The 22332-nt window shown below is 49.3% G+C and overlaps 1 protein-coding gene across 2 annotated transcripts in view; it reads right to left on the bottom strand.

Moving 5' to 3' along the window:
- Positions 1–22332, bottom strand: part of POLN (DNA polymerase nu) — a 161244-nt gene that overhangs the window by 76974 nt on the left and 61938 nt on the right. For both annotated transcript variants that reach the window (XM_060417472.1, XM_027971302.3), the window contains 6 exons: positions 17028–17185; positions 14476–14544; positions 13560–13620; positions 12759–12823; positions 1982–2065; positions 1587–1682 (listed from right to left, as the gene is read on the bottom strand). In XM_060417472.1, the coding sequence (XP_060273455.1) occupies positions 1587–1682; positions 1982–2065; positions 12759–12823; positions 13560–13620; positions 14476–14544; positions 17028–17185 (533 nt within the window). The remainder of the gene's footprint in view (positions 1–1586; positions 1683–1981; positions 2066–12758; positions 12824–13559; positions 13621–14475; positions 14545–17027; positions 17186–22332) is intronic.

Below are 22332 nucleotides of genomic sequence, written 5' to 3'. Positions count from 1 at the left end.
CAGGAGTCTCAGCCACAAGGGCCAGCAGGGAAGTCCCCGTCCGCTCCTTTTCATGGCTGAGCGGTCTCCCTCTGTGCGTGCGGGCCACGTCGTCTTTACCCATCCCTCTGTGGATGGACAGTTAGGGCGCGTCCGTGTCTTGGCGCCCGTGAATAGTGTCACAGTGGATACCACAGTGCGTGCATCGTTTCCAGTTACGCTTTTCTCCAGGTGTACGCCCAGGAGTGGGGTTGCTGCGTCGAATGTAGTTCTATTTGTAGGTTTTTAAGGGACCTTCATGGGGTTCTCCACGGTAGCTGCACCCATTTACATCCCCACCAGCGTGGCAAGGTATAAGCAGAAAACGAATCAAGGTGAAGGAAGCGGCTGCAACCGGGGGCCTGACAGGCGTCTGTGACAAGGGGGTCTTTCTGGAAGCAGTACTTAAGCTGACAAGCCAGCTGAGCAAAACCCACAGGGAGCCTCCAGCCTGAGGAGGGAGCTTGTGGGAAGTGTGCTCGCTGGTGCTGGGAGTGTGGCATGAGGTGGAGAAGGAAGGACTGGGCCCAGACCCCCGGGGCGTGGGCGGTGGACACACTAGAGAGCCGGGATCTCACTCTGAGTGCCGTGGAGAGCCGAAGGCAAGGCAGCACTGTGACTTCTCAGGCCTTAAAAGACCGTTCTGCCCGGATGTGGTGCATCAGCAGCAAGGGAGGGTCACTGCCGGCTCTGAGGACACAGGAGGCGGCTGCTCACCAGGGTGGGGATGACTCAGGCAGGGGGCAGAGTCAAGTCCCACCAGGGAGCGGTCCTTCCGGGGGCAAGGGGAGGAGGGGTCCCTTGGTAACTGCTGTCCAGCCACTGAGGGCTGGGTCGGGGGTCGGTCAGCAAGCACACAGCTCTGCCGGGGCTGAGGTGAACCGAAGGTGGGGGCTGGAGGGGCAACATGCACAGGGCAGTCTGGAAGGAAACCTTCCGCGGCTACAAAGCCCGAGCAGGACAAGGCGCAGAGAGGGACCGGGGCGTGCACGGCGGCCGAGCAGGAGCAACGCAGGTCATCTCGCCGAGCTGCCAACCTCCTCTCTGCAGGCTTCTGCGGGCGCCACTTACTGGATTTTGAACATCTACTCATTCTCTGCCAGTGAATCAGAGTACGTCTCCCTACTCTCTGTCTTTTTAGAAATGCACTCCTCCCAAGAGAAGGACAGCTAGATTTTCTAAAATAAACTTGGGGAAAGAAGACAAGTGATGACTCTCCCCTATTTCCAGTCTCTTACGAGGGTATGACACTAAGAGGTCATGACTAGATGGTCAAGAATTTGGTTTTCAGGACAAAATTCCATCAAATTGTCTTTGCAGGAAATCAACCTAATTTACTGCCACTGGAAAACTGTACCATAAAAGCCTGTGTCCCTCATTCATACCTGAAGGGCAAGCTTGGGGCAGGGACCCCTCTCCTGCTACAGAAGGAAATGACTGAATGGAATTGCTCTGTGGAGGTTGCTGCAGGCTCATCTACCACGAGGAGCCCAAGGGCTGAGAGGGACTCGCTTGCCGTGTGGATGTGCTGCTCTTTCAGAGAACAAGGGGACACTGTCGAACCTTACCACAGCTTCCGACGTGGATGGGAGTCTCCGCAGCCCCGTCGTGGGGAGCGTGTCCTGTGGGCACAGCAGGTGCAGCCGCAGCTTGCCAAACAGGATCTGCAACAGAGGCAATGTCCCGTGGCGAGCGGTCCTAGCCCTCAGAGGACCTGCACATCACCATCACAGAGGCCAGCAGCCGGCCCCTGATCAGGTGCTCCCAAATGCGTAGGTCCTGACTCGGTCCTGCTCTCGGATTTAGGGGCCTTGAAGTGATGAATCTCAGCGTGAGAGAACACGAGCCACCTACATACTTTTCAGACAGCCACACAGAATAATGCTCATAAACTCAGAATAAATCTCCCCTTAACCCGTGAATAGGAAGCATGTTCTATCAAAGAACCAAAACTCAGCTTTACCTCTCGAAGCTGATGATTACTTGTGATAAGAAACCGTTCTCCTGCAACAAAATGGGCTTCTCGCTCCAGTTCCTTGAGGCGAGACTATGAAAGCAACAAACACAATCTTACCAACAGTGTCCACAATTCAAGATGGTTTGATTAGTGCATCAAATAATGCTCAGCAAAAGATCTTGTACAAACAACAAAAATAACAATTCATAGTTCACCGAAATGAGAGATTACAAAATACAGATGTTGACTCGTGATGGAATAGCTCACACAATCAGTCTCCTAAGTGAGGTGGATCCAAGGAGACAAACTGGAAGAAGTAAAAATAGTAAACGTTCACCAGACAGAAGGAGGGGCAGCAGGAATTCTCCAGCAGCACTGTGACCAGCAACGGGACCCAGCATCTCCCCGTAAGCTCGAGACTCGCCTGGGATCCCGAGGCGGCCACTGACTGCGATGCAGGGCCCTCCCTCCCAACAGAGGGAGCAGCTCTGACAACCACACGGACGGACGGGTGCTCAGTCCAGGCGAGGGGCGGGGGCACAGCAGGCCCACACTAGAGACCCAGGCGAGGGGCGGGGGCACAGCAGGCCCACACTAGAGACCCAGGCGAGGGGCAGGGGCACAGCAGGCCCACACCAGAGACAAAGGCGGCTTGTGAAGCAGCTGATGAACACACTGCTGGGCAGAGCAGCAGGACACGCTGAGTTTACGAGTCCCTCACCTCCTCTCTCTATGGGCAGAAGAAATGTACAAGACAGAGACACGGGCAGAATGAATAAAAACGCACGGTCCAACTATGTGCTGTCCGCAGGAGACTGCTTTTAAAGATGCAAACAGGTTGCAATGGAAAGGACAGAGAAAGATGCTCCATTCAAACAGTAATGAAAACACAGCCAGGGTGGCTACATTAGTATCAGACAAAACAGAACGCAAATGAAAAGTGGTTCTAAGAGACCAAGGGTGATATGCTATTCCTGATGCAGCAGGAAGACGTAACAATACAAGCATCTACATTAAAATATCCACAGACCGTGAAAATACATGAAGAAAAACTAACAGAACTGAAGGGAGAGATGGACAGTGGTTCTACAGTAACGGCTGGAGGTTTCAATATCCCACTCAGTAATGGCTACAACAACCACAACATAGCCCCATGGACTGCATCGCCATGGAATTCTCCAGACAAGAAGACTGGAGTGGGCAGCCATCCCCTTCTCCAGGGCGTCTCCCTGACCTAGGGAACAAACGCAGGGCTCCTGCAGTGCAGGCAGGTTCTTTTCCACTGAGCCACCTGGGAAACCCGTAAGTAAGGAAATGGAGACTCAAACAGCAATAAAAACAACCGGATCTAACAGACAGCACCTAACACTCTACCCAACAATGACCCGTACATGGGGAATTCTCATTTTCCAAGATAGACTACATTTTCAGCCACTGAGTCTCAAGAGATTTTAAAAGATCGATATCATAGAAAATATGACATGACCACAGGAAGTTGAAGTTAGAAATCAATAACCAAAGGAAAAATAAAAATTCACAAAATTATATAAATTACACAACACATTTCTAAATAAGCAAAAGATCAAAGAGGAAACAAAAAACGAATTTACAAATTATTTAGAGATGAATGAAAACAAAGCCACAACACACCTGCATACGGGACGCGGTGAAAGCAGTGCTGAGGAGGAAATTTATAGCTGTAAATGCTTATATTAAAAAACAAGAAAGACTTGAACTCAATAACCTCACTTCACAAATGAAGGAACTAGAAAAAAGAGCAGACTAAACCCAAAGACAGCAGAGGAAGGAAGCAATATGTAAGAGGCAGACTCAAGTGGAATGCAGCATCTAAAAAGATAGAGAAAACCAGTGAGACCAAGATTCGGCTCTTTAAAAGGACCAACAAAATCGACAAACCTTTAGCCAGCTAGACCCAGAAGACACAGAAGGCTCAGATTACAAAAATCAGAAATTTAGGTGAAAACATTACTACCAATTTTACAGAAATAAACAGGATTATCAGAGAGCACTATGAACAGCTGTACACCAGCAGATTGGAGAACCTAGATGGAACAAATCCGTAGAAACACAAAACCTGCCAAGACTAAACCATGGAGAAATAGAAAAATGGAGCTATAGTTAGTAAGGAGCGGAAATCAGATAAAAAATCTTCCAGTAAACAAAGCCCTGGACGCAATGGCTTCAGCGGTAAATCCTACCAAACATTTATAGAAGACCTAATCCAATCCTTCTCAAAATTTTCCCCCAAAATTGAAGAGAAGGCAACATTTCCCAACTCACTTTGAGGCCAGCAATTATCCTGATACCAAAGCCAGACAAACACACTACAAGAAGTCTACAGAGCAACATCCTTTATAAACACTGATACAAAATTCCTCAACAAATGGCTAGCAAGCAGAATTCAGCAGTATACTGGAAGCATTATACACTACGACCAAGTGGAATTTACTCCTGGAATGCAAGGATGGTTCAACACATGAAAATTAATCCATATAATATGCCACAAAAACAGAATGAATGGGGGGGGGGGTTACATGATCATTTAAAACAATGCAAAAAAAAGCGTCTGACACTGTGATAAAAGCTTTTTTGATAAAAACCCTTTTATGATAAAAAACACTCAGAAAACTAGGAATGGAACAAGACTATCTCAATATAATAAGTCAAAGATTAAAAACTCACAGCAAGCATCATATTCAGTGGCGAAAGGATGGAAGAGCTCCCTAAGGTCAGGAAAAAGGCAAGGGTGTTTGCTCTCACCACGTCTATGCAACATGGTGTTGAAATTCCAGCCAGGGCAATTAGGCAAGAAAAAGAAATAAAAGGCATCCAGATTGGAAAGGAAGAAGTAGAATTATCCTTGGTTGCAGATGACATGATTTTATATGCAGCAAAATCCTAGAGATTCTACCGAAAAATGGTTAGAACTTTCTGAACGCAGCACAATAGCAGGATATAACGTCAACACACAAACGTTAGTTTCATTTCTACACACAACGTGAAACGGAAACTACAAAAGCAATTCCATTCACGACAGTATCGACAAGCGTAAAATGTGCAGGAATTAACCTGACCGAGGTGAGAAGCTTACACAGTGGAAGCTACGGCAGGTTGCTGTTGTTTAGTCGCTAAGTCGTGTCTGACTCTTTGCAACCCTATGGGCTGCAGCCCCACCAGGCTCCTCTGTCCATGGGCTTTCCCAGGCAAGCGTACTGTAGCAGGTTGCCATTTCCTTCTCCAGGGAATATTCCCCATCCAGGGATCACACCCACGTCCCCTGCACTGGCAGGGAGATTCTCTCCCACTAAACACTGCTGAAAGAAACCCAAAACGACGTAAATAAGTGGAAACCCGTCTCATGCTCCCGGATTGGAAGGCAGCATATTAAGAGGTCGTCAAAGTGATCTACAGATTCAATGCAACCCCTGCCAAAATTCTAAAGACAATTTTTTCAGAAATAGAAAAATCCACCCTAAAATTCATATGGAGTCTCAAGGAACACCAAGTAGCCAAAACAATCTTGACCAAGAAGAACAAAATCGCATGACCCACACTTCCTGCTTTTAAAACTTACTACATGGTCACAGTAATAAAAACCGTGGTGTTGCCACAAAGAGGCTTGGTAGCTCAGAACAGCGTGCATTGTGGAAGATGCAGGAAATGAGGCTTTGGTCCCTGGGTCAGGAAGATCCCCTGGAGAAGGAAAGGCAGCCCACTCCAGTACTCTTGCCAGGAAAACTCCATGGACAGAGGAGCCTGCTGGGCTACAGTCTGTGGGGTTCAGAGTCAGACACAATTGAGCATGCTTTCCATTTTCCATTGGCATAAAGTAGACATACAAACCAAACATACTCATAAAATAGTGAGCACAGAAATAAACCCTTGCAGTTCAGTTCAGTTCAGTCGCTCAGTCGTGTCCAAATCTTTGCGACCTCATGAATCGCAGCACGCCAGGCCTCCCTGTCCATCACCGACTCCCAGAGTTCACTCAAACCCATGTCCATCGAGTTGGTGATGCCATCCAGCCATCTCATCCTCTGTCATCCCCTTCTCCTCCTGCCCCTAATCCCTTCCAGCATCAGGCTCTTTTCCAATGAGTCAACTCTTCACACGAGGTGGTCAAAGTATTAGAGTTTCAGCTTCAGCATCAGTCCTTCCAATGAACACCCAGGACTGATCTCCTTTAGGATGGACTGGTTGCATCTCCTTGCAGTCCAAGGGACTCTCAAGAGTCTTCTCCAACACCACAGTTCAAAAGCATCAATTCTTTGGCGCTCAGCCTTCTTCACAGTCCAACTCTCACATCCATATATGACCACTGGAAAACCATAGTCTTGACTAGATGGGCCTTTGTTGGCAAAGTAATGTCTCTGCTTTTTAATATGCTATCTAGGTTGATCATAACTTTCCTTCCAAGGAGTAAGAGTCTTTTAATTTCATGGCTGCAATCACCATCTGCAGTGATTTTGGAGCCCAAAAAAATAAAGTCTGACACTGTTTCCACTGTATCACCATCTATTTCCCATGAAATGATGCGACCGGATGCCACGATCTTTGTTTTCTGAATGTTGAGCTTTAAGCCAACTTTTTCACTCTCCTCTTTCATCAAGAGGCTTTTAGTTCCTCTTCACTTTCTGCCATAAGGGTGGTGTCATCTGCATATCTGAGGTGATTGATATTTCTCCTGTCAATCTTGATTCCAGCTTGTGTTTCTTCCAGTCCAGCGTTTCTCATGATGTACTCTGCATAGAAGTTAAATAAGCAGAGTGACAAGATACAGCCTTGACGCACTCCTTTACCTATTTGGAACCAGTCTGTTGTTCTATGTCCAGTTCTAACTGTTGCTTCCTGGCCTGCATACAGATTTCTCAAGAGGCAGGTCAGGTGGTCTGGTATTCCCATCTCTTTCAGAATTTTCCACAGTTTATTGTGATCCACACAGTCAAAGGCTTTGGCATAGTCAATAAAGCAGAAATAGATGTTTTTCTGGAACTCTCTTGCTTTTTCCATGATCCAGCAGATGTTGGCAATTTGATCTCTGGTTCCTCTGCCTTTTCTAAAACCAGCTTGAACATCAGGGAGTTCACGGTTCACGTATTGCTGAAGCCTGGCTTGGAGAATTTTGAGCATGACTTTACTAGCATGTGAGATGAGTGCAATTGTGTGGTAGTTTGAGCATTCTTTGGCATTGCCTTTCTTTGAGATTGGAATGAAAACTGACCTTTTTCAGTCCTGTGGCCACTGCTGAGTTTTCCAAATGTGCTGGCATATTGAGTGTAGCACTTTCATAGCATCATCTTTCAGGATTTGAAATAGCTCAACTGGAATTCCATCACCTCCACTAGCTTTGTTCATAGTGATGCTTTCTAAGGCCCACTTGACTTCACATTCCAGGATGTCTGGCTCTAGATGAGTGATCACACCATCATGATTATCTTGGTCGTGAAGATCTTTTTTGAACAGTCCTTCTGTGTATTCTTGCCACCTCTTCTTAATACCTTTTGCTTCTGTTAGGTCCATACCATTTCTGTCCGTTACAGAGCCCATCTTTGCATGAAATGTTCCCTTGGTATCTCTAATTTTCTTGAAGAGATCTCTAGTCTTTCCCATTCTGTTCTTTCCCTCTATTTCTTCGCATTGATCGCTGAGGAAGGCTTTCTTCTCTCTCGCTGCTACTCTTTGGAACTCTGCATTCAGATGCTTATATCTTTCCTTTTCTCCTTGGCTTTTCATATGAAAAGCAGTATGAAAAGGCAAGATGAAAGGATACTGAAAGAGGAACTCCCCAGGTCGGTAGGTGCCCAACATGCTCCTGGAGATCAGTGGAGAAATAACTCCAGAAAGGATGAAGGGATGGAGCCAAAGCAAAAACAATACCCAGCTGTGGATGTGACTGGTGACAGAAGCAAGGTCCGATGCTGTAAAGAGCAATATTGCATAGGAACCTGGAATGTCAGGTCCATGAATCAAGGCAAATTGGAAGTGGTCAAACAGGAGATGGAAGAATGAATGTCGACATTCTAGGAATCAGCAAACTAAAATGGACTGGAATGGGTGAATTTAATCCAGATGACAATTATATCTACTACTGCGGGCAGGAATCCCTCAGAAGAAATGGAGTAGCCATCATGGTCAACAAAAGAGTCCAAAATGCAGTACTTGGATGCAACCTCAAAAACGACAGAATGATCTCTGTTCATTTCCAAGGCAAACCATTCAATATCACAGTAATCCAAGCCTATGCCCTGACCAGTAACACTGAAGAAGCTGAAGTTGAATAGTTCTATGAAGACCTACAAACCTTTTAGAACTAACACCCAAAAGAGATGTCCTTTTCATTATAGAGGACTGGAATGCAAAAGTAGGAAGTCAAGAAACACCTGAGGTAACGGGCAAATTTGGCCTTGGAATACAGAATGAAGCAGGGCAAAGACTAATAGAGTTCTGCCAAGAGAACGTACTGGTCATAGCAAACAACGTCTTCCAACAACACAAGAGAAGACTCTACACATGGACATCACCAGATGGTCAACACTGAAATCAGATTGTATAGAAGCTCTATACAGTCAACAAACACAAGACCGGGAGCTGACTGTGGCTCAGATCATGAACTCCTTATTGCCAAATTTAGACTTAAATTGAAAAAAGTAGAGAAAACCACTAGACCATTCAGGTATGACCTAAATCAAATCCCTTATGATTATACAGTGGAAGTGAGAAATAGATTTAAGGGACTAGATCCGATGGATAGAGTGCCCGATGAACTATGGACGGAGGTTCATGACACTGTACAGGAGACAGGGATCAAAACCATCCCCACGGAAAAGAAATGCAAAAAACCCTTGCATATATGGTCAAATGATTTTGACAAGGTGCTAAGACCATTCAGTGGAGATGGGACAGTCTTGTCAATAAATGGTGCTGGGAAAACTGGGTATCCACATGCATAAAAATGAATCTGGATCCTTACTTAACATCATACATAAAAATTAACTCAAAATTGGTCAAGGACCTAAATAAAGACCTAAAATAATAAAATTCTATGAAGAAACCCGGACAAAAGTCCAACAGCGTTGGATTTGGCAAAGATCACTTAGCTATGGCACCAAAGGCACAGGTAAGAAAAGAAAGATACTTTAAATTAGACTTTATGAAAATTAAAACCTTTGTGCATCAAAAGACAGTACTGGGGTGGGAGGTGGGAAGGAGGTTCAAGAGGGAGGGGACTCAGGTACACCTCTGGCTGATTCACGTTGGTGTATGGCAGAAACCAACATAACATCGTAAAGCAATGATCCTCCAATTAAAAATAAATTAATTAAAAAATAATGATTAGGTAGAAGTGTATAACTTTAGAAAAATGCATCAACAGAGTAAAAAGGCCATCCATAGAGTGGGAGAAAAAATATGAAAATCATGTTGGTACAGGATTAATATCCAAAATATATACAGAACTCCAAAAACTAAACAATAAGAAAAAAATCCAATCCAAAAATGGGCAAAGGCCTTGAATAGACATTATTTCTCAAAGAAGATGTACAAACAGCCAGTAAGCACATTAGAAGATTTTTAAGCATCACTAATCATTGGTGGGATGCAAACCAAAACTACAGCGAGATGCCACCTCACACCCGTTAGGATGGCTACTGTCAAAGAAAGTAACCAGCAGAAAACAGTAACTGTTGACGAGGATGTAGGAAACTGCAGCCCTTATGCACTGTTGTGGGGACGTAAAATGGTACAGGGGCTTTGGAAAAAACATGGCGGCTCCTCAAAGAATTAGAAACAGAATTACCGTAAGATTTAGCAATTCACTTCTGGGAATATGTTCAAAAGAACTGAAAGCAGGATCTGAAAGAGGTGTTTGTGTACCTATTTTCAGAGCCCATATTTACAATAGCTAATAATAGCTAAGTCGCTTGCATTCTCCACCGGCATAAAGACAGACATAAAATACGGAAGCCACCTAGGCTGCATCCGTCTACAGATGGATGGATAAGAAGGTGGCATGCACGCACAGTGGAGAATCAGCCTCAAAAAGGAAGGGGATTCCGCAGCACGCCACAGCATGGATGGGCCCGTGGACACGACACTAAGTGAAGCGAGCCGGCCACTGAAAGACAAGCAGGCTGTGACTCCACGTGCGTGAAGGACTTAGAGTCCGCAAAATCACAGAGAGACAAAGCGCAGTGATGGCTGCCGGAAGCTGGGAGGGGGGAGAACGGCAAGCAACTGTGTACTAGCTGCAGGTGTCAGTCCTACGAGACGAAGACAGTGATGGAGACGGAAGCTGGTGGTGGCTGCAGAACAAGACGGACGCTTCCTACCATCGCACTCTGCACTTACAGAGCTTCCCTGGTGGCTCAGAGGGTGAAGAACCTGCCTGCCATGCAGGAGATCCGGGCTCCATTCCTGGGTTGGGAAGATCCCCCGGAAGAAGGGAATGGTTACTCGCTCTAATATTCTTGCCTGGAGAATGTCATGGACAGAGGAGCTTGGCGGACTATCATCCACGGCGTTGCAAAGAGCTGGGCACGACCGAGTGACTAACACTTCACTTCTGCGGATATAATCAGTTTCGATGGTAAGTTTTATGTTAGGTGTATTTTATCACAATAAATTTAAAAAGATGTCTGTTATTCATTGCATGCTATTTCCTTCTCAATTAAAAAAGTACGTAAAGAGAAAAAAATCAGTTCCAGGTTTATAAACCTAAATGCAAAGGCTAATGAAAATAACTTCAAGCGTAATGGAAGACAGACTTCATGAACTCGACAAAAGGAAAGATTCCTTAAACAGGATGCAAAAAGCACTAACCATAAAGAAAAAGATTGATAAAATTAAAAATTAAGGAGTCCATTGATCAAAAGACATTAAGAGAGTGAAATGGTAAGACATAGAGGATGAAGGTATGGGAAACAGGCTTGTAACCAGAATATATCGCGATGTTCTATAAATCAGAAAGTGGAAGCCGGAACCCTCAATACACAGATAGGTAAGAATGCTGAGCAGATCCCTTACCAAGGAGAAACTCCACACAGCCAACAGGGAAATGAAAGCTATTCACCCTCCCCAGTAATCAGGACACGAGGAACCAACATCATAATGAGACACCACTGCATCTTCACTGAGTCCGGGGGACCCGTGCCGGGAGGAAGTGCAGGACAGGCCCTTCATGCAGCTGCGGCTTTGGAAAGCGATTCAGTGTTGTCTGACGAAGCTGTGCCAGCAGTTCAGGGCGCCTCGGACCTGGGGGGCATGTGCCCACGGCCCCAGGAGACACGCTCAGGGACACAGCACGGCCTGTGATGCCAGACACAACTCTGCTGCCACCACACTGGGGAGGAGCGTGCAGTGGAGCGCTAAGACCCAAGGGCACAGGGAGAGGCACGACGGGAGACAGGCACGACGGCCAAAGGGGCACAGGGAGAGACACGACGGGAGAGAGACACGACGGCCCAAGGGGCACAGGGAGAGAAGGGCCGGACACGACGGCCAAAGGGGCACGGACCAGGAGCTGAGACACGGGGAGAAAGAGGCCAGACACGACAGCTAAAGGGGCATGGACTAGGAGCTGAGACGGGGAGAGAGGCCGGACACGACGGCTAAAGGGGCACGGACTGGAAGCTGAGACATGGGGAGAGAGGCCGGACACGACGGCTAAAGGGGCACGGACTAGGAGCTGAGACATGGGGAGAGAGGCCGGACACGACAGCTAAAGGGGCACAGACTGGAAACTGAGACACAAGGAGAGAGGCCAGACACGACGGCTAAAGGGGCACGGACTAGGAGCTGAGACAGGGAGAGAGGCCAGACACGACGGCTAAAGGGGCACGGACTGGAAGCTGAGACATGGGGAGAGAGGCCGGACACGACGGCTAAAGGGGCACAGACTGGAAACTGAGACACAAGGAGAGAGGCCAGACACGACAGCTAAAGGGGCACGGACTAGGAGCTGAGACGGGGAGAGAGGCCAGACACGACGGCTAAAGGGGCACGGACTAGGAGCTGAGACAGGAGGAGAGAGGCCGGACCCGACGGCTAAAGGGGCACGGACTGGAAGCTGAAACACGAAGAGAGAGGCCAGACACGACGGCTAAATGGGTACGGACTGGAAACTGAGACACAAGGAGAGAGGCCGGACACGACGGCTAAAGGGGCACGGACTAGAAGCTGAGACACAGGGAGAGAGGCCAGACACAATGGCTAACCCACAGCTCCTTCTGAGAGAAAGCGACTATACTATCAGGCTTCTAAATGGAAAACTGGAAAGGATCTCAACAGCTGAAGGACTGCCAAGTCAGGAAGGGGGCTCTGACAGGGAAGGGCCAGCAGGGCTTCTGGACCTTCTCAGCTTTGACTTAGGTGATGGTCATCCTGGAGTTTCCTTTAAAATATTAACTACAAAATAACTTAAGTGGACCCCTTAATGCATCCTTTTCATCTTTATGCATTCCTCTACTTTTTACAGTTAGAAAACTTTGCTTTTGCTTTTTAAAAGTATCCGAGAAACCCATGACCTGCCCTCACTCAAGGATCGATGCTGTCTAAACCAGCACACGTCCACATGGAGCGGGCACCAGCTATGGTCTTGCTTCAACTCTTTCCAAGCGTGGTATCCCCTGCAGGAGTCAGACGGGGCGACAGTGCCGCAGGCTGGGCCGAGTGAGGAAGAAAAGGCCAGTCACTCAGGGCTGGCCGGGAGCTGCCCACCAGGCAGGGGAGGGCCAGCACCCGCAGGCAGCCTGACAGACGCACTCACCCCGAGAAGCGCTGACGTCCGCTCCATCTCCTCCTTGTTCACCCGAATGCGGTGGCTTTCCATCACTGTGATTAAAACACCAAAGCAGATACCGTTTGTACCGCATTAGAGTCGGACATGACTGAAGCGACTTAGCAGCAGCAGCGAGTCATTTCTGAGAAAGACTGCAGGGCCAGGAGCAAGCCTCCCTCCCCGACGCAGACCACGAGGACAGTGCGGGCTCAGCAGCGTCCCCCGGGGTCGGCACGGGAGCCCACGGCAGCAGCAGTGGGTGTGGGGACACTGCGGGTGGGGAGGCGGCCCGGCCGCTGGGCTCCAGCGCTGTGTGCGAGGCCCTGCTCTCCCAAGTGCCCAGCAGGACAGCGTGGGCTGGAGGCTAAGAGCAAGGACAGTGGGGGGCCCAAAACAGCCCTTCCAGGGGCTTCTCACAAAGTGTGAGGGTCCAGCACTCCAGGACCAGGGCGGCTGCTGACGGGAAACTTGCAGGCAGGCCCCCGGCCCGCTGCTGCTCTCGGGGGGTGCGGGAGTCAGGAGGGCGCTCGCCCTTTGGCCAGGCCACCTGCAGAGCAGGCAGCTCAGAGGGGCTCCCACGTGACCCCGACGCCAGCGTCCTCCTAGACCAGGAGGCTGCGCACGCCACATCCTCTCGTCACAGAGGATGACGGGGAAGCTAAGGGTTTGCCGCTCCTAGGCGCGCATATGAGGCACCGCCCACCCCAAACTAAGTCACGAGAAGACAGGCGTCCCAGACAGAACAGAGAACTCTGGAAAGAGGGCTGCCTCACCTTCCCGGTAGCTTACCTGCCAAAATCGGTATCAGAGGAAGCTCCAAAGTCCGGAAGAGCTGCCATAAACCACAAACCTGTTTCAGGGGAAGAAACGACACCGTCTTACTTTGGAACCGGTAACTTCTGCCCGCATTTGCTGCACAGCCCGCTTAATCTCACTGAGCAGCTCTTCTGGGTGACGTGGTTAAAACTCCTATTTCTGTCAAGTATCCTATCTTATGATCAATATTAATACCAAGCCCAAATGGGAATATTCGGAAATATCCGGTAGGGCAGGTTCCGTCCCCACTTTCCTTTCACCTTTCTCATTTTCCAGTGTGATTTAGGCATTTGTGGCTTAAGTTTCCCACTTTAATTTCAGAACAGGAGGAAGGGCTGAAGCCCTCTGGGCCACATCAGCTGGGTTCCTTCTCTGCTCTCAAGCTGGCTTTGCCCATTTGAGGGCAGGAGGAGAGGGAAGCGGCCTCTGCAGGACACTGCCTTCCCGGGGCCCCAGTAAGAGCCTGCCCTTCAGTGCCAGGGGTGGAGAAGCTGCCGGCCACTGCCTGTCTGCCCAGGCCCTCTGTCCCGTGCTGGCCCCGACTCCTGACCTTGCTGTGGTGCCTGGTCCCTCCATTCAACCCTTCTTGACTAGTCCCTCAAATGACCTCTGCTTCCCAATGAGCCTCTGAGTGGAGCTGAAATGAACTTAGCTTTTACGTTAATTGCAGCGTTGGAAATGTTCCAACTGAATCAGAATCTTTTTTAAAAACAATGTTACAATTGTTGTCAACCTATAGAGGACATTTAACAAGTCAGGTCTCATCATCTGGAGAGTCCTCCAGTGAGTGACGCCCAGGTTCCAGTCTCCTGCCCTCGGGGACGTGCCTCCTGTGGGTCTGGACGAAGGCCAGCCCCTAAGGCAGTGAAGCTACCACGAAGCGCCTTGCCTGCAGCTGGGAGCAGAGGTGCATAGTCAGTCTGTGGAGCACCCTCAGCTTCGCACGGACAGTCTGATTCTTCAAAAGAGCAAAAGAATGAACAGTTAGGAACGTTTGGGAGCGACGCTTGTCACGCTCTAGGAAGCCACAGCTTTTCCACAGAGACTGCACCCTGGTGCTGGGACCCATCACCCCAAGAAGAGCAGCCCCATACCACGGAATATTCTTCTTGAGCAAGCTCAAGATCCCTACTGCTTTCTTACTTTCCCTCCACCCCAACTGCCCTCGTTTTACAGGGAATGAGCCACAGAGAAGCTAAGTGGCCTGGGGCAAAGATCACGCAGTGGGAGAGACAACAGTACTTGGTCTCCTGGTCTCGGCCTTCACACTCGCCACCCACCCTTGCCCCAGACATGCACAGAGCCGCTGGGAGGTGGACCAACCAGAGTCCGGAACTAGGGTCGGGGGAGCTTCAGCCCCGGCACGCAGTCCAACAGCCGCTCCCTCCCAGAGGCCTGGCGTCCCCACTGCACCCCTCTGTGCCACACGGCCCACGGACTCTGGGTGCCCAGAAGCAGCGTCAGAGACCCCTCCCCATGACGCACCCTGAAGCGGTCGTGCAGCCCCCGGGTCTGGCTCTGCCGGAGCCTCGGGCACGTCCATGCCCGTGTCTCGGCTGTGCCCGGCACATGGCCGGCCCACCGCCTGAACATGCTGCCTGCCGCACAGCGCTGGCCTGCACGGCCTCCCCAGGACCAGCTCAAGCCCCGTGGCGGTGTTCGGGCCCCGGCAGCCCAGCCGGCCGCACCTGCTCTCCTCCAAGAGGAGGTCATCGTCTTTCTCTCCGACGCGGTCTCGCCGCCCCGCGGGACCCATCCTCAATTTCCATGCTCTCTGCTCCTGCGTCTCACGCTGCGTCCCCGGACCCTGCAGAGCAGAGGGCCCTCCTCGCCCCGCCCTCACCACGTGCTCCCACGACAGACACGCCACTGGACAAGCACGAGTCCCTCCCAGGCCGCCTCCTTTCTGCCGAGTGTGGATGAGGCCTTGGGCAGAGCCTCCCAGGGGAACCGAAAGCCGGGGCACTCAGGGTGCCTGGGCCGCGCGGCTGGGCCTCCCTGGCTTCCGTCAGGGAGGAAGCACCTCCTCTGAGTGTTTTGCTCCTGAAGCCACTCCCACCTCTAAGCTGCACATGTGTGTACATGTGTGTACATGTGTGCACCAGGAAAAACGCCCCTTGAGAGTCAGGAATGCAGACTGCACTCTGGCCTCGACTTGACCTCAGGCGAGGCGCAGACATGAGCCCTGGGCACCGGCGTCCTCGTCTGTGAACGGGGCTGACCACACCCCGGGGGCCACTCTTTCCCCCAGTGGCAGTGCCTCAGCCTCTGTCCGGGGACGCAGGCGCAGCAGCATGGACCTTGGACACTGCTCATCTCCACGCCCTGCTGCCCTGCCAAGGGGCAAACATGTGGCGCAGCGGTAGAAAGGAGACCCTGAGCACTGAAGCTGTGAATCTCAGGCAAAAGTCACGCGTGGAGGAAAGGCCACGGTTCACGCTGGCCCGGGCCCGCGGGCTCCTGCCGCCCGGGTCCTCAGAGCTGCCTGGCTGCTGCTCCCAAGCCCGCCCTGCCTTCCCTCTGAGCCTCAGCTGCCCCACGCTCCTCGGACAAATCCCCTTTAGACAAGCCCGCCCTGCATTCCCTCTGAGTCTCAGCTGCCCCACGCTCCTCGGACAAGTCCGTTTAGGCTCAGGGAGAGCGAGGGTCTCTGTTTCCAACCCCAAGCCTCTACCCAACACAGATCCCCGACTCCACCCAAGCCTCTACCCGACACAGATCCCCGACTCCGATCCCCGACTCCACCCAAGCCTCTACCCGACACAGATCCCCGACTCCACCCCGCCAAGCGGGTCTGTAGGGTCAAATGCCCCGCCCGGCGTGCAGGGCCGGCTTGTGTAGCCTCCTGCTTGGCCTTCCAGCGGTGCTTTGAACTGCGCTTGTTAACTGAGAGCCGGGGAGCCCAGACAGAGCGGCTGAGAGCGCGGGCGCTGCTCCGGCTTGGCTGCCTCCTGGCCCTGTGGTGCAGCACATCAGGTGTCCCTCGCCCCGGGCTCCAGGCAGGGTTGCAGGGCGGCACACACCCTTGCTTCTGCAGACAATGGTTCCCAAAAAGAGCGAGCGGCCTGGAGAGACAGACCTGGGCAGCCTCTCTGACTCTCCCCATGCGGACCGAGGACCGGCCGCCCCAGGCCTTCACCACGGGGGCCAAGCCTCCAGAACAAAGGATTTCAACAAGCAGCTGTCCGCTCACAGAGCAGGTGACCCTCTGACACCAAGGACACATTTAGAAGAATCAGGCCTGAATGGCATCTCACAGGGACAGCTTCACAAAGGGAGAGAAGTCATCCATCCTTATTCAGTATCCTCTACCAGAAGGCATTTCTGCCAAACAAGTAAAAGTGGATGTCGGCAATGTTCTTTTCACTACTGGGCTTTCCATGAAGTAGAAAAAGTTCTTAGAGGAAAATTAGGGTTGTATTAAGGTCCATAACAACTCACCACAGCCTTTCTTGAGGAACTTCCATCCGTGCTGTTGACTGTAAGTGTGGTGGGGTTTCCCAGGTATTTTGCCACTAAATCTTCAAAAGAGGGTGCGGCATCAGTCGGATCTATCAGCCACGCAGCAATTCTGGGATCTAGCCCTACAAAGTCAGCAACTGCAGAGGGAAAGGCCAGTCAGTCATGCTAGGAAAAACAAGTACTTTCCCCTGCCATGGAACAATGGACTGACTCAAAATTGGGAAAGGAGTATGACGAGGCTGCATACTGTCACCCTGCTTATTTAACTTTTATGCAGAGCACATGCAGTCTGGATGAAGCACAAGCTGGATTCAGGATTGCTGGGAGAAATACCAATAACCTCAGATATGCAGATGACACCACCCTTATGGCAGAAGGCGAAGAGGAGCTAAAGAGCCTCTTGATGAAAGTGAAAGAGGAGAGCGAAAAAGCTGGCTTAAAGCTCAACGTTCAAAAGTGAAGATTATGGAATCCAGTCCCATCAATTTATGGCAAATAGATGGGGAAACAATGGAAACAGAGAGGGATTTTATTTTCTTGGGCTCCAAAATCACTGCAGATAGTGACTGCAGCCAGGGAAATTTTTAAAAAGATGCTTGCTCTTTGGAAGAAAAGCTATGACAAACCTAGACAGTGCATTAAAAAGCAGAGACATAAATTTGCCAGCAAAGGTCCACATAGTCAAAGCTATAGTTTTCCAGTAGTCATGTATGGATGTGAGAGTTGGACCTTAAAGAAGGCTGAGCACTGAAGAATTGATGCTTTTGAACTGTGGTGTTGGAGAATACTCTTTAGAAACCCTTGGACAGCAAGAAGATCAAACCAGTCAATCCTAAAATAAATCAAGCCTGAATATTTATTGGAAGGACTGATGCTGAAGCTCCAATATTTTGGCCACCTGATGCAAAAAGTCAACTCATTGGAAAAGACTCTGATGCTGGGAAGATTGAAGGCAGGAGGAGAAGGGGAGAGCAGAGGGTGAGCTGGTTGGACGGCATCACTGACTCGATGGACGGGAGTTTGAGCAGCTCTGGGAGCTGGTGACGGACAGGGAGGCCTGGCTTCCTGTGCTGCCGTCCATGGGGCTGCAAAGAGTCAGACACAACTGAGCAACTGGACAACACCAACAAGGTTCGCATTAGCAGTTACAGTCCTACCATCCCCTCCTATCACAGAGCTAAGCCACAAGTGACGCTGTCACTCCTGAAGAATGCTGAGCCTTTGGTAACAGTGGTCTCCACCAGCCAGGTCCCACACAGCCAGTCTCCATGGGGAATCCATCCCAAACTAACTCTCAGTGGTGCTGACCAGACGGCAGCTGGAAGCCTCAGCCCGCCCGTGCCGCCTCGCCTCACTTTCCTCCCTGCCCTGGAGCCTCTCTCTTTCCTGTGAGCCTCTTTTCAACCACGTGTCTCCCCCCTTTCACTCCTCCCAAGTCTCCCCTCCTCCACCCACCTGCGGGGCAGCCTCCCTGACCCGGCACTGGGGTCTCAGTTGCCCGAGTCTCAAGAAAGGAGGAGGAGGCGTGGGGTGATCTGTGCAGGGCCCTGCTGGGAGGAACCCTGCAAAACAGCTGCTGTGCTGCACGTGACGTGCGCAAAGAAATTCAGTGCAAGGCCGCTTCGAGCCTGAGAGGCCACATCACCCCTCACCTGGTAGTCTTCTTGTCTGAAAACTGGGAGAAAAGATTACTGGAAGTAGCCGTGGGACACACGTGAATGCACTTTCTAAATTTTTATTTTGTTTTTTTGGCTGCGCTGTGCCGCATGTGGGGTCTTAGTTCCCTGACCACATGTCAAACCCACGCCCCTGTGTTGGAAGCTTGGAGTCTTAACCAGTAGACCACCAGAGAAGTCCTGAAGGTGCTTCTTAAAAAAAAAAAAAAGTGATATTTCCTAATATATTTTAGTACCAGAGTCCTTTGGACCTGGAATGGGAGTAATAAAAGGATGGGGGCACTGATACATCAAGAGACAAGTCCGGCAATCCTGAGGGATCGCTCTCTGAGTAATAAAAGGATGGGGGGACTGAAATTAAGAGGCAAGTCCGGCAATCCTGAGGGATCGCTCTCTGAGTAATAAAAGGATGGGGGGACTGAAATTAAGAGGCAAGTCCGGCAATCCTGAGCGATCGCTCTCTGAAGTTACTACAACATTTCGAAGTGTGCTTCACAAAGACAAAGAGCTGGTCTTTAAATAAAACTGTAGCCTTAGATCACATCACACTAAGTATTATGCTTTCTGGGATATTTAAATCACAGCAGTCTAAGAGGTTTCTATTTGCCCAAGCAGCCAGCATCGTCGCTATTTCTCTGCTAGCTGGGCGTCACCCGTGTTGACAGATTCGGAACTCTGGGGGACAGCAAATCAGCCAGCACTCCGACTGCCTGCCACCCGTCAGCTGCCAGGACTTCATATAACCCTGTCTGCCAACACTGACCCAGCCACACGATTTCATTCGGTTTGCCTTTCAAAGCTCTAGTATTCCAAAATTAAGGGTTCTTATCAACAAATACTTTTGAAAACCCCTGGGAAAGGTCTGACAGCACTGGAATGGTCTGGGGACTGTTCCCTACAAACTCTTATAACTAATAAACTGAGGCTACCAGGACAGGCCCCACACCAGGGAGAACATCAGGTATTGGAAAGGAAGTTCCAACAAAGCAGACTGTGAATGAGCTAAGAAAAATTAAGAAAATGATAGAAGTTATGGTGGTAAAGAACCCGCCTGCTAGACACAGGTTTGATCCCTTGGTCGAGAAGATCCCCTGGAGGTGGGCATGGCATTCCACTTCAATATTCTTGCCTGGAGAACCCTATGGACAGAGGAGCCTGGAGGGCTATAGTCCAGAGAGTCAGACGCGACTGAAGTGACTTAGCATGAGAATGAAGAGCTCAGTTAGAAATACATAAGAGATTAGGTGACTTAGTAAAAGAAAAACTTGATGAATAGACAAAAGAATTCAGGAAAGCAAAGTAAAACCAAAAAACCATTTCTGAAATAAAAACTAAACTGGCAATCTGTTCAGTTCAGTCTCTCAGCTGTGTCTGACTCTTTGCGACCCCATGGACTGCAGAATGCCAGGCTTCCCTGTCCATCACCAACTCCTGGAACTTGCTCAAACTCATGTCCATTGAGTTGGTGATGCCATCCAACTATCTCATCCTCTGTTGTTTCCTTCTCCTCCCGCCTTCAATCTTTCCGATTACCAGGGTCTTTTTCAAGGAGTCCGTTCTTCACATCAGGTGGCCAAAGGACTGGAGCTTCAGCTTCAGCATCAGTCCTTCCAATGAATATTCAGGACTGATTTCCTTCAGGATTGACTGGTTTGATTTTACTGTCCAAGAGACTCTCAAGAATCTTCTCCAACACCACAGTTCAAAAGCATCAATTCTTCAGAGCTTAGCTTTCTTTATGGTCCAACTCTCACATCCACACATGACTACTGGAAAAACCAGAGCTTTGATGAGATGGACCTTTGTCAGAAAAGTAATGTATGTCTCTGGTTTTTAATGTGCTGTCCAGGTTGATCATAGCTTTTCTTCCAAGGAGCAAGCGTCTTTTAATTTTATAGCTGCAATCACCATCTACACTGATTTTGGAGCCTCCCCAAAATAGTCTCTCACTGTTTTCATTGTTTCCCCATCTATTTCCCATGAAGTGATGGGACCGGATGCCATGATCTTCATTTTTTAAATGTTGAGTTTTAAGCCAGAATTTTCACTCTCCTCTTTCAACTTCATCAAGAGGCTCTTTAGTTCCTCTTTGCTTTCTGCCATAAGGGTGATGTCATCTGCATATCTGAGGTTATTGATATTTCTTCCAGAAATCTTGATTCCAACTTGAGCGTCATCCAGTCCAGCATTTCAGATGATGTACCCTGCATACAAGTTAAACAAGCAGGGTGACAATATACAGCCTTGACGTACTCCTCTCCCAATCTGGAACCAGTCTGTTGTTCTATGTCCAGTTCTGTTGCTTCTTGACCTGCACACAGGTTTCTCAGGAGGCCGGTAAGGAAGGTGGTCTGGTATTCCCATCTCTTTCAGAATTTCCACAGTTTGTTGTGATCCACACAGTCAAAGGCTTTGGCATAGTCAATAGAGCAGAAGTAGATGTTTTTCTGGAACTTACTTGCTTTTTCCATGATCCAACAGATGTTGGCAATTTGATCTCTGGTTCCCCTGCCTTTTCTAAATCCATTTCAAACATCTGGAAGTTCTGGGTTCACGTACTGTTGAAACCTTGTTTGGAGAATTTTGACCATTACTTTGCTAGTATGTGAGATGAATGCAATTGTGCAGTAGTCTGAACATTCTTTGGCATTGCCTTCTCTGGGATTGAAATGAAAACTGATCTTTTCCAGTCTTGTGGCCACTGCTGAATTTTAGAGATTTGCTGGCATATTGAGTGCAGCACTTTCACAGCATCATCTTTTAGGATTTGCAATAGCTCACTCCCCTCCACTAGCTTTGTTCATAGTGATGCTTTCTAAGGCCCACTTGACTTCACATTCCAGGATGTCTGGCTCTAGGTGAGTGATCACACCAGCGTGGTTATCTGGGTCATGAAGATGTTTTTTGAATAGTTCTTCTGTGTATTCTTGCCACCTCTTCTTAATATCTTTGGCCTTTGTTAGGTCCATATCATTTCTGTCCTTTATCAAGCCCATCTTTGCATGAAATGTTTCCTTGGTGTCTCTAATTTTCTTGAAGAGATCTCTAGTATTCCCCATTCTATTGTTTTCCTCTATTTCTTTGCACTGATCGCTGAGGAAGGCTTTCTTATCTCTCCTTGCTGTTCTTTGGAACTCTGCATTCAGATGGACATATCTTTCCTTTCCTCCTTCGCCTTCCTCTTCTTTTCTCAGCTGTTTGTAAGGCCTCCTCAGACAACCATTTAGCCTTGTTGCGTGTCTTTTTCTTGGGGATGGTCTTGTTCACTGCCTCCTGTACGATGTCACAAGCCTCCATCCATGGTTCTTCAGACGCTCTGTCAGACCTATCCCTTGAATCTATCTGTCACCCCCACTGTACAATCCTGAGGGATTTGATTTGGGTCACACCTGAGTGGTCTCGCAGTATTTCCTACTTTCTTCAACATAAGCCTGAATCTGGCAGTAAGGACTTCATGATCGGAGCCATGTCAGCTCCCAGTCTTGTTTTTGCTGCCTATAGAGCTTCTCCATCTTTGGCTGCAAAGAATATAATCAATCTGATTTCAGCATCGACCGTCTGGTGATGTCCGTGCGTAGAGCTGTGTCTTGTGTTGTTGGAAGAGGGTG

Source organism: Ovis aries, chromosome 6, assembly GCF_016772045.2.
Source record: "Ovis aries strain OAR_USU_Benz2616 breed Rambouillet chromosome 6, ARS-UI_Ramb_v3.0, whole genome shotgun sequence".
NCBI lineage: Eukaryota > Metazoa > Chordata > Mammalia > Artiodactyla > Bovidae > Ovis > Ovis aries.
This window is presented reverse-complemented; position numbering and strand designations above follow the sequence as displayed.